The sequence below is a fragment of the Thamnophis sirtalis genome, unplaced genomic scaffold (assembly GCF_051295495.1).
Source record: "Thamnophis sirtalis isolate CommonGarterSnake01/CBP01778 unplaced genomic scaffold, rThaSir2_p1.2 scaffold_2, whole genome shotgun sequence".
Lineage (NCBI taxonomy): Eukaryota > Metazoa > Chordata > Lepidosauria > Squamata > Natricidae > Thamnophis > Thamnophis sirtalis.
Window position 1 is genome coordinate 102374668 of NW_028261382.1, and position 11219 is coordinate 102385886.

Below are 11219 nucleotides of genomic sequence, written 5' to 3' on the forward strand. Positions count from 1 at the left end.
GAGAAAGAAGGGCGATTTAAATAGCGCTTTGAAAGCAAGCCGATTCAAGTTAAGGTAAGGGTTAGGGTTAGGGTTAGGGTTAGGGTTAGGTTAAGGGTTAGGGTTAGGTTAAGGGTTAGGTTTAGGGTTAGGTTAAGGGTTAGGGTTAAGTTAAGGGTTAGGATTAGGTTTAGGGGGGTTAGGTTTAGGTTTAGGGGTTAATTTTAGGTTTAGCGTTTACAGCGTGCTTCTGTCTCCGCGCTGTTGTCGCCCTGTGATGACGTCAGCTACGCGGTTTCGTCGAGCGCCCTTTAGTCGAACGCGGTTTTGTGGTGGAACCTAGTACAGGAAGGAAAATCACTGATGAAGTTACCTAGTTGGGTAATGAAACTTGTGCATGAGAAATAACCAAGCTCAGAGAGCATCAAGGACCTCCCCCCTCCTCCTCCTCCTCTATTCTGCAAACCCCACTCCCTTCTAGCACTGAAGATGTTACCTAATTGGGTCATGAAACGTCTGCAAGAAAACCGCCAAGCTCAGAGAGCACCAAGGACCCTTCATTTCAACCCTGAATATACTGCTTTACGGGTACGAAGTGATTTGTGTTTGTTTTTTACTGCAGGCACCGTGGGAAGATGCTGCCTTTTCACAGCTGGGCCCTCCTTTTCCTCTCCCCCTGCTTCTGGTGGTTGCCCCCTCCTCTGGGTTTTTTGGCTGGCTCTCCCAAAAGGCCTCCCCGAGTCCGGCTCCCAGTCCTGAGCCAGCAGCATCTGCTCCAGACCCAGCCGGCCTTGCGGAAGTGCCTTTCGAGATGGATACGGGCGACGAGCGCTTCCTAGCTGAAATTCAGTCGGTGGATTTGTCGCTTCTGGATTCCTGCCATCACAAGGTCTCTGGCGCTTTGTAGTAGATGTGTGTGTGTGTGTGTGTGTGTGTGTGTGTGTGTGTGTGTGTGTGTGCGCGTGTGTGTGTGTACAGGCAGTCGTTGACTTCCAACTGTTTGTTGTTAGTTGCGAAGTTGTGTCCGACCCATCCCGACCCCATGGACCACGTTCCTCCAGGCCTTCCTGTCCTCTCCCATCCTCTGGAGTCCATTGAAGCTCAGGCCGACTGCTTCGGTGACTCCATCCAGCCCGCTCCTTCTCTGCCCTTCTTCTTCTTCTGCCCTCCATCGTTCCCAGCATGAGGCTCTTCTCCAGGGAGTCCTTCTTCTCATTTGGTGGCCAAAGTCTTTGAGTTTCCTCTTCGGGATCCGGCCTTCTAAAGAGCAGCCAGGGCGGATCTCCTCCAGGACTGACCGGTTGGATGGCCTTGCAGTCCAAGGGACTCAATGCAGGAGTCTTCTTCTCCAGCACCAAGGTTGTTTTTCAGGCTATTTCCAGGCCATTTTCCAGTGCTCCGGTACCCTCAAAGACCGGCTGGCCGGTGCCCATGTGCACGCCGGACACTAGAGGAATAGCTGGCAACGGTGTGCGTGCCCACAGAGAAAGCTCTGCATGCCCCCTCTGGCCATAGGTTCACCATCACTGTTAGAGGGTCTTCCTAGAAGACCTCCAAAGTCCCTTCCAACTCTGTTTATTTTCTCCTCCCATAATTCTCTTCTCTTCTAAGAGCCGAGGTGGCGCAGTGGTTAAATGCAGCACTGCAGGCTTGAAGAGACAACGCCTGTTATGGCGACAGTCTGGTTCCCCACACAGGCTACTTCAGCTGACTGCAGTTCTGCAGTTTGGCAGTTCAAATCTCACCAGCTCAGGGTTGACTCAGCCTTCCATCCTTCCGAGGTGGGTAAAATGAGGACCCGGATTGTTGTTGGGGGCAATATGCTGACTCTGTAAACCGCTTAGAGAGGGCTGAAAGCCCTATGAAGCGGTATATAAGTCTAACTGCTATTGCTATTGCTATCCCAACTCTATTCTATTTCTAATTCTATTTCTATTCTATTTCTAACTCTATTCCTGTCCTAGTCTAATTCTGTTCCGTTCTAATCTGCTCAATTCCAGTTCTAATCCTAATCCTATTCCTATTCTGTCCTGTTCTCTTCTGTTCCATTCTAAAAGTGGCTTAAGATTGGGTCTCACGCTTACGACATCATCCCCACGAGCATGTGACCAAAATTCAGGCGCTTGGCAAAGGACTCAGGACAGTCGCAGTGTCCCCAGGTCATGCGATCCCCTTTTGCGACCTTCTGATGGGCCAAGTCAATGGGGTGGGGGAGGGAGGCCAGATTCCCTTAAGAATTGTGCGACTCACTTCATAACTGCAGTGATTCGCTGAACGACTGTGGCAAGAAAGGTTGTAAAATGGGGCAAAACTCCTTTAAGAAAGGCCTTAGCAATGGAAAGTTTGCACTCAATTGCTGTCCCATCCTGTTGGCCAATGCGCTTGTGAATTTACTTTACTTTATTGTCATTGTACATATATACACAGTATACACATACAGCGAAATTCACATAACACCGAGACACCAGGCCCTACATACATAACAATCCCACCCACGCCCCCCCCCCCAAAAAAAATTCCTCCCTAAACCCCGGACCAAGTAATGCTGTCCAACAGATCACTGATGGTGGCCCTTTAGTTCATTGTTGAGTGCAATTATAGCTCTGGGATAAAAGCGATTCAGAAGACGCGTGGTTCCTAGTTTTAATTCTTCGGTATCTTCTGCCCGAAGGCAACATATTAAAATGATTGTAAGCAGGATAGGAAGAGTCTCTGAGAACTTTATGCAACTTCCTCAAATAGAGAGATGCGAAGATGTCATCCAGGGCTGGTAGCTGGAGCCCTGTGATATTCTGGGCAGTTTGAATGATTCTCCGGAGAGCGTTTTTTGTCCGCTGCCGAGCTGCTCCCATACCATACAAGAATGCCGTATGTCAGGACGCTCTTAACGGTGCTGCGATAGTAGGACAGAAGTAGATGCGCCTATTGGCTATAGAGGGACATGACCTCCCCCAGGGATGGCATGCCTCCCTCTGGCAAGAAAGAGACACCCCCCGTAGGTACTTCATGGGACATTATATTCGGAAGACTTTGATGGGGGTCTGGAAAAGATGAGGAAAAAATACTATCTTAGGGTTCCGTGCTGGTTGGCACCGTTAGAGGCCTTAACGCATCCCAGTGTATTTAATTGGACAAGAAACATAACATATAAAGACATTATGGCAGAAGATGGCAACATGAAAACCAAGATGGAATTAGAGCAACAGGGCAGGAATCTGGAATGGTGGGAATATTTACATGTTAGAAACAGGTTTAAAAGCGATAAGGTACGGTTTGGGATCTACCCAAACCCTCAGGGGCTAGATAAGATTTTGTTTGGCGGAGACAAGAAAATGCTATCGAAGATTTATCAATTTTTGACTTGCCAAGATGCCAATGAAGAGATGGACAAAAGCCTTCTAATAGCATGGGAGAGAAACTTTGGCTATGAGATTGAAATGGGCAAATGGTGGGATCTATGGAGTAAGACCATTAAACTTACAATATCTACAGCATTCAAAGAAGTAGATGCTGAGATAGATTTATCTTCCTGAGCATTCCCAGGAAGTACAGCCTCCTCTGTGACTTCTTCACAAGCATGTTAGCATTCATGGTCCATGAGAGGGTCCTCTTGAGATATAAATGCCCAGACATTTAAAACTACCAACCCTCTCCACCTCCTCGCCATTTATGTACAATGGTCAATGTACATCTCTCTTCCTCTTGAATTGATGGTTTGGAGGGGGGGGGGGCTTTTTCTTGTCCTTTCCCCATCCAGGTCATTTCACAACTACACTCAACTTGCACTGATCTCATGGAAGAGGACCTGGCCAAGCTGGGAGTGGCTCTCTTCAACTGCCAGGCCAGTTCCGAAGGTCGGAGGACTTACCTGTGCACTGAGGACATGGTATGTAGTCACACCTGGGGCACCTTTGAACGATGCTTCAGGCACCTTGGCCAACGACTGGGAGGCTGCTCCGGCACTGGTTTTGTTGTGGCCTGCCAGTGGAGCTGGCGGCAGATTCGGACAGTGAGGAGGTTGGGGAGGAAGATGGGCCAGTCTGGGGGAGGCTCTGAGGAGGGCTCTGTGTCGGAGGCAGAGAGGGGGCCAGGGCCGTCTGACAGTTATCAGCTGCCTTCGGAGTCAGACATCAGTGAGGCAGAAGAACAGCTGGAGCCTGTTCCCAGTGTGCGCATGCGCAGAGCTGCCAGATGAAGGGAACAGCTAAAGAACAGGGGTCGACTTGGGAGTAAGGCCACAGGTGGACGATGAATGGCCCCTCCCAGAGGAAATAAAAGAGGAGCGAAAGGGGAGTGGAGTTTGCAGGAGACAATTGGTTCACTTAATTGGTTCGTGACTCTCCGAGACTCCTTGCCAGGTTTTGCAGCTATCATCCTGGAAGCTCTCCAAGCCAGATAAGGTCTGTGACTGTAAATCCTCCCTCGAAAGACTTTGCTGGATGTGAAGGAGCAGAATTCGCAGTCAATTAATAAAAGGGTTTTTTGTTGGGACCAGGAGTTTGCTTCAGGCTCTCGGGAAGCCTCGGTCACAACAGTTCCACTGCGGGTTCAAATTCTTGTTTTAATTCTCATGACTAGAGCCGTAGAGTTACAGTGATCTGAATGCAATACTGCAGGCTAACTCTGCCGACTGTCAGCAGTTCGATCCTGGCTGGCTCAAAGTCGACTCAGAACTTCCATCCTTCCGAAGTCAGTTAAATGGAGTTAGCAGAGATGGCTAAATTGATTGCTCTGATCAAAGAAAAAAAAATTGCAAATACTTTTATTTCTACCTGGAAACCATTTCTGGACTTTGTGCTTGACGTGGAAACGAACCGCCGACTTTGTTTTTAATCGTTGGTTACTTTAAACTATTATGTAAAAGTAAAAAAGTTGAGATTTGATGTGAATGCCTGATTTCTACTCCACCAAAGAGTCAGAAGTAAATGCCTTTTCTTTTTTCTTTTCCCCTTCTTTTCCACATTCTTTCCTTTCCTATTTTACCTACTATTCGCTTTTGTATTTTCTTTGCATGCTACAACATATTGTATTTTCCTGAGTATAAGACGTATCCTTTCCCCACCTAAAAGAGGGTGAAAATTTGGGTGCGTCATATACACTGAATGTAGACCCACCCACCCACCGTCCGCCACCCTTTGGCCTCTGCCTCCCAGCAATTTACCTCCTTGCTTCAAACGGGAAAATGAGGCTTTCGGAGGCTGCAATAGGCTATAATCTGCAGCCTGAAACAGCTGATGATCGGGAGAAATTGAAAGTGAAACTTGCTGTTTGCTCCAGTGGCAAATTCTGGGAGGCAGGTTTTTTCTTCTTCTGCTGATCAGGCTGTTTGCTGCAAGGAGGTAACTCAATAACTTATAGGTGGTACCTTGCTCAACAGTAGTAACTGAGAGAGGGATCTTGGAGTCCTAGTGGAGAACCATTTAAATAGGAGCCAGCCGTGTGCAGCAGCTGCCAAACAAAAAAGCCAACACAGTTCTAGGCTGCATAAACAGAGGGATAGACTCAAGATCACGTGAAGTGTAAGGCCACTTGTTAAGGCCACACTTGAAATACTGTATTCAGTTTTGGTCACCAAGATGTAGAAAGGATGTGGAGACTGTGGAAAGAGTGCAGAGAAGAGCAACAAAGAGGATTAGGGGACTGGAGACTAAAACATATGAAGGATAGTTGCAGGAACTGGGTATGTCTAGTTTAATGCAAAGAAGGACCAGGGGAGACATGATAGCAGTCTTCCAATATCTCAGGGGTTGCCACAAGGAACTATTCTCCAAGGCACCTGAGTGTAGAATAAGAAGCAATGGGTGGAAACTAATCAAGGAGAGAAGCAATTTAGAACTGAGGAGGAATTTCCTGACAGTTAGAACAATTGATCAGTGGAACAGAAGTTGCCCCCAGAAGTTGTGAATGCCCCAATCCTGGAAGTCTTTAAGATGTTGGAGAGCCGTTTCTCTGAAATGGTGTAGAGTTTCCTGCTGAATATGGGGTTGGACTAGAAGACCTCCAAAGTCCCTTCCAACTCTGCTATTGTATTTATTGTATTGTAATAACTTTAAATGCCTATAGAATGTTCAAATTGTTAGACTTACTTTTTAAAGACTGCTTTATTATTGTTCTAAACAGCTTAACAAAATGAAGAAACTTTTTAAAACAAATACTTGATCTGAAGAGGCCCAGTGCTATTGTACTTTCTTTTAAATAACAGAGAATAACTATACTTCCAGAAAGCCACATCAGTTTTAACAGCATCTGTACAAGCGTAGTCTGAAATATAACACTACAAACTGTGTATGTTTTCGGTGCTGTTTGTTGTAAGGGGGCAAATTGCTGGGAGGCAGAGGCAGACTTCCCCCCCCCCCTCCCTTCTTTTCCTCCCCCAAATCTAGGTGCGTCTTATACTTTGGAGCGTCTTATATTCCCCAAAAATATGGTAAACCTCCCCCCCCCCCCCCAATGCTGGATTCTCCAATGTGTCTCTTTCCTTGGAAAAGGCCCTGGCGGAATGCACAGCCGGGATGGATCCGGATACCTGGAACGCTTACCACATCGTCAGCAACCGAGCCCGGGCTGTCTGCTACGCCACCCGCCAGATGCAGTTCAAACGGCGGGCGGAGCATACGGTGAACGCCCTGGTCTCTACCGCGGTCGGCCAGCTGGAGGCGATGAAAACACTCAAGGTTCGGCTGGCTCCGGGTTCCTCAGTTTTGGTGTGGAGATTGGTGTGTGGGTGTGTGTATCATGCGCTGGGATGAATGAGAATGGCTGCATTCAACTTCATAACATCCCAGAGGTGCTTTTATTCCAAGAGGCAACTGGACTTTGTTGTTTTTCTTTAAACATGTTTTGCTTTTTGTCCCAGAATCTTCTTCAGCTCTGACTGGATGGAGGGGAAGGGAAGGATTGATGCTCCTTGCAGACAAAGCTGGTCATTTGCATCCTTTTAGAGGGTTCTTGAGGCCGCTTGGAGGTTCCTCTGTGTCCTCAGGGTCACCTGAGTGGTGCAAAGGGGTGTGCAAAGGTTGGCAGTTCGAATCCCTAGCGCCGCATAACGGGGTGAGCTCCCGTGACTTGTCCCAGCTTCTGCCAACTTAGCAGTTAGAAAGCACGTAAAAAATGCAAGTAGGAAAATAGGAGCCACCTTTGGTGGGAAGGGAACGGCATTCCGTGCGCCTTCGGCGTTGAGTCATGCCGGCCACATGACCACGGAGACGTCTTCGGACAGCGCTGGCTCTTCGGCTTTGAAACGGAGATGAGCACCGCCCCCTAGAGTCGGGAATGACTAGCATGCATGTGTGCGAGGGTAACCTTTACCTTTTACTAGGAGAAAGGAGACGGACAGGTTAAGCTCCTTGGCTCCTGAGCCTTAGTTTCCCATCATTTCTGTGGTTTTTTCCCCTCCCGTGACAGAGGAGCCAGGAGGAGTTGAAGCTCCTCACCTCGGAGTCCTTGTCGGAGTCCTTGCAACGCGTCGTTAGCGCTCAGGAGGAGCTCCTCACCCAGCAAGAGACGCTGCGAGGTGGCCAGGCGCAGATGGAGGACTCTCTCTCCAGCAACCTGGAGCACCTGGTGCAGGAGAAGGCCCTGATCGCCAGTGGGCAGCAGCAGGTGGCTGAGCTGCTGGAGGGCATCACACGCAGGATGGGTGAGAGAGAGCGAGCGGCGAGCATTCCCCCGGGGAACCTCCAACCTTCGTCCGGGTAGTCCTCGGCTTACGACCACAAAATCGGCGTCGGAATGTCCATTCGCTAAGCCGGGGTGGTGGCGTCATCGAATTCAATTTCATTGCGGGCCGCCGCGGGGTTGTGTCTCACTTTGGGAGGGGCTGGGGGCGTGGCCAGGGTGGGTGTGGCCAGCTCATCATCACTCGTGTCGGCATCTGTGGTGGCTGAACGCTCTGCCAGCAAAAATGGGCTCCCTCCTCCTCCTCCTCCTCCTCCTCCTCCTCCTCCTCCTCCTCCTCCTCCTCCTCCTCCTCCTCCTCCTCAACTCCATTCCCTTCTAGTGCTGATGATGTCACCTAGTTGGGTCATGAAATGTCTGGTGGTTTTCTTACAGACCTTTCAAGACCCAACTAGGTAACATCATCAGTGCTAGAAAGTGCAAATTTGGCAATGCTTATAGCACTTAACAGAGCTACTGGATTGAAACATCAAACATCTGCAAGAAAACAAGCAAGCCCAGAAAGCATCCAGGACCCCACAGTCCTCCTCCTGCTCCCCCCCCTCTTCCTCCTCCACCTCCTCCTCCTCTCCACAAACCCTACTCCCTTCTAGCACTGACGATGTTACCTAGTTGGGTCATGAAATGTTCTGCAAAGAAACGACCACGTTCAGGCAGCACCTCCATAGTCTTCCTCCTCTCTGAACCCCCCCTCCCTTTGAGCACTAATTTTATCTGGTCAGGCAACATCTGCAAAGCAACCAGACCTCATGGCCCCCCCCTCATTTGAACCAATATTTTTCTGTTTGCAACCCTGGGATTGAAAACCCCGGGCAGTAAAGCTGTTTTGCCGGATGAGAGAGGGATGGGTTGGAGAAGCATTCCCACGAGTGTCGTGATGACCTGAGAGTCAGGACTCTCCGCTTCTCTTGGCCAACTGAGTGTCCTTGAACCCAAATGGGGCTGGTGGCCACTGACCGTCGGAGAAAGGCTGCCTCTGTTTCTCTTCTCGCAGAAAACGTCAGCAGTCACCTGAGCCAGCAGGACGTGGAGCTTCAAGAAGGGCATCAGTCCATCCTGAGGGACCTGGGACAAGTCCAAAAACGGGCTCAAGAAGTCTACTCCAAAATAGGTTTGTGGTAGGAGCAGTTCAAGCTCCATCCCTCTCAAGCGTAGCCCTGATGTGGTTACCTGGTTTGGTAATGAAACGTCTCTGCAAGAAACACACCAAGCTCAGAGAGCACCAAGGCCCTACAGTCCTCTTCCTCCTCCTCCTCCTCCTCCTCCTCCTCCTCCTCCTCCTCCTCCTCCTCCTCCTCCTCCTCCTCCTCCTCCTCCTCTTCCCTGCAAACTCAACTCCCTTCTAGCACTGATGATATTAGCTAGTTGGATCATGAAATGTCTGCAGGAAAATTACCAAGGACCCCACAGTCCTCCTCTTCCTCGCAAACCCCTCACCCATCTAGCACTGATGATGTTTAGTTGGGTAATGGAATATCTGCAAGAAAGCAGGCAAGCTTGGAGAACACGAAGGACCCTTCCTCCTCCTCCTCCTCCTCCTCCTCCTCCTCCTCCTCCTCCTCCTCCTCCTCCTCCTCCCTCCACTCCACAAACCCTCTTCCCTTCTGCCACAGATGATGTTACCTAAGTTGGTAATCAAACGTCTGCAAGGAAATAACCAAGATTAGAGAGCACCAAGGACCCCATACATTTCCTCCTCCTCCTTCCCTTTCTCCTCTTCCTCTTCTCTGCCCATCTTCCTCCCTTCCATTCTGAAGATGTTACCTAGTTGGGTAATGAAACATCTGCAAGAAAACCACAAAACACAGAGAGCCCCGAGGCCCTACAGTTCTTCTCCTTCTGTTACTTCTCCTTTTCCTTCCCCTCCTCCTCCCCCTCCTCCTCTTCCTCTTCTCTGCCAACCCTACTCCCTTCTGGTTCTGAAGACGTTACCTAGTTGGGTAATGAAACATCTGGGGGGAAAAACCCCACCAAGCTCAGAGAGCACCAAGGATCCCATGGCGCAGTGGTTAAATGCAGCACTGCAGGCTATTTCAGCTGACTGCAGTTCTGCAGTTCGGCTGTTCAAATCTCACCGGCTCAGGGTTGACTCAGCCTTCCATCCTTCCGAGGTGGGTAAAATGAGGACCCAGATTGTTGTTGGGGGCGATATATGCTGACTCTGTAAACCGCTTAGAGAGGGCTGAAAGCCCCATGAAGCGGTATATAAGGCTAACTGCTATTGCTATTGCTATGGTCCTTTCATTCCTATACGTTGTTGGCAGGGATGGAAGTCTACCACGCTTAGAAGAACTCAGAAGATGGGAAAGACCCCGTTGAGTTGAGGCCCGCGTGCCTTTCCTCTGGGCCTGAGACCTTCTTCCTCTTCTTCTAGACACCAACGTGGATCTGTTCCTGGCCCATCAGAAGCAAACCACCTTGTACCACGAGGAGTTACTGGGGAAACTGAGGAAGATGAACGAGACGTTTGGGCTGGTCCTTCAAACCATGGAGCAGATGCAGACCAAGGTGGAAGGGAGGCTGCAGCACATCCACAGGTTCATAACCTGGGCAGGTAAGGCCACCTCCGAGCAACAGGCCCACCGCCCGTTGAAAAGAGGCGCGGACACCCCAGGATATGCCATAAAAGGACAAGGTGGCAGCGGCCACGGCACCATAGAACCGTGGGGGCGAAACTATGCCACGCCTGCCACAGGTGCCACACGGAGCCATATCAGGGCATGTGAGCTCAGCTTTGGCGTGCGCTGATTTTCGGGCCTTCTTGGCTGTAGCAAGTTGTCTCGTTCCGCATTGATGAAAAAAACCTCTTGTGTCTTGCAGGGTTCAGCTTGAGTTCCATCTATACTTGTCTCCTGCATGTGGTGTACTTCCTCCTGGTGGCGCTCCTCATGACTTTCCTGCAGGTCCCGGGCGCATCCCGTGCGCTGCTGCTGGTGGTGGTTGTGGCCAACGCTCTCTCTGAGCTCCACCACACCGTCTCCTTGGGCTTCAGGCGCTCACCGGCCTCTTGGCGCTGTCTGTGGCAGGCAAGTCGGCGGGTTCCGTGGCTCTGTGGTTTCAGCCCAACTCTGCGATGGGGAACCTCCGGCGTGTGTGCAGAGCCCTCTCTGTGGGCGCGCACGCTGGCGCCAGCTGGTCTTCCGGTTTCCAGCATTTGGGCGCCCCAAAGACCAGCCAGACGGCCCACATGCGCACACTGGAAAGTGGAAGACCAATAATAGCAATAGCAGTTAGACTTATATACTGCTTCATAGGGCTTTCAGCCCTCTCTAAGCGGTTTACAGAGTCAGCATATCGCCCCCAACAACAATCCGGGTCCTCATTTCACCCACCTCGGAAGGATGGAAGGCTGAGTCAACCCTGAGCCGGTGAGATTTGAACCGCTGAACTGCAGATAACAGTCAGCTGAAGTAGCCTGCAGTGCTGCATTTAACCACTGCGCCACCTCGGCTCTAATGAATGCACCACCCAGGTGGTCTTCAGCTTTTCCGGTGGGCGTGCGTGCATTCCAGTTTCGGCACTCAGTGGCCTAACTGATGACATGAAAGTTTACGTCATGCGCC

At 50.3% G+C, this 11219-nt stretch overlaps 1 protein-coding gene across 1 annotated transcript in view; it reads left to right on the top strand.

Moving 5' to 3' along the window:
• The first annotated feature begins 342 nt into the window (after positions 1-342).
• The window catches only part of LOC148049052 (protein brambleberry-like), an 18601-nt gene continuing 7724 nt past the window's right edge, over positions 343-11219 (top strand). Inside the window, exons 1-8 of the mRNA XM_087703536.1 lie at positions 343-360; positions 602-868; positions 3737-3865; positions 6468-6653; positions 7384-7618; positions 8651-8767; positions 10031-10210; positions 10477-10682. Coding sequence (XP_087559662.1) covers positions 343-360; positions 602-868; positions 3737-3865; positions 6468-6653; positions 7384-7618; positions 8651-8767; positions 10031-10210; positions 10477-10682 — 1338 coding nt within the window. The remainder of the gene's footprint in view (positions 361-601; positions 869-3736; positions 3866-6467; positions 6654-7383; positions 7619-8650; positions 8768-10030; positions 10211-10476; positions 10683-11219) is intronic.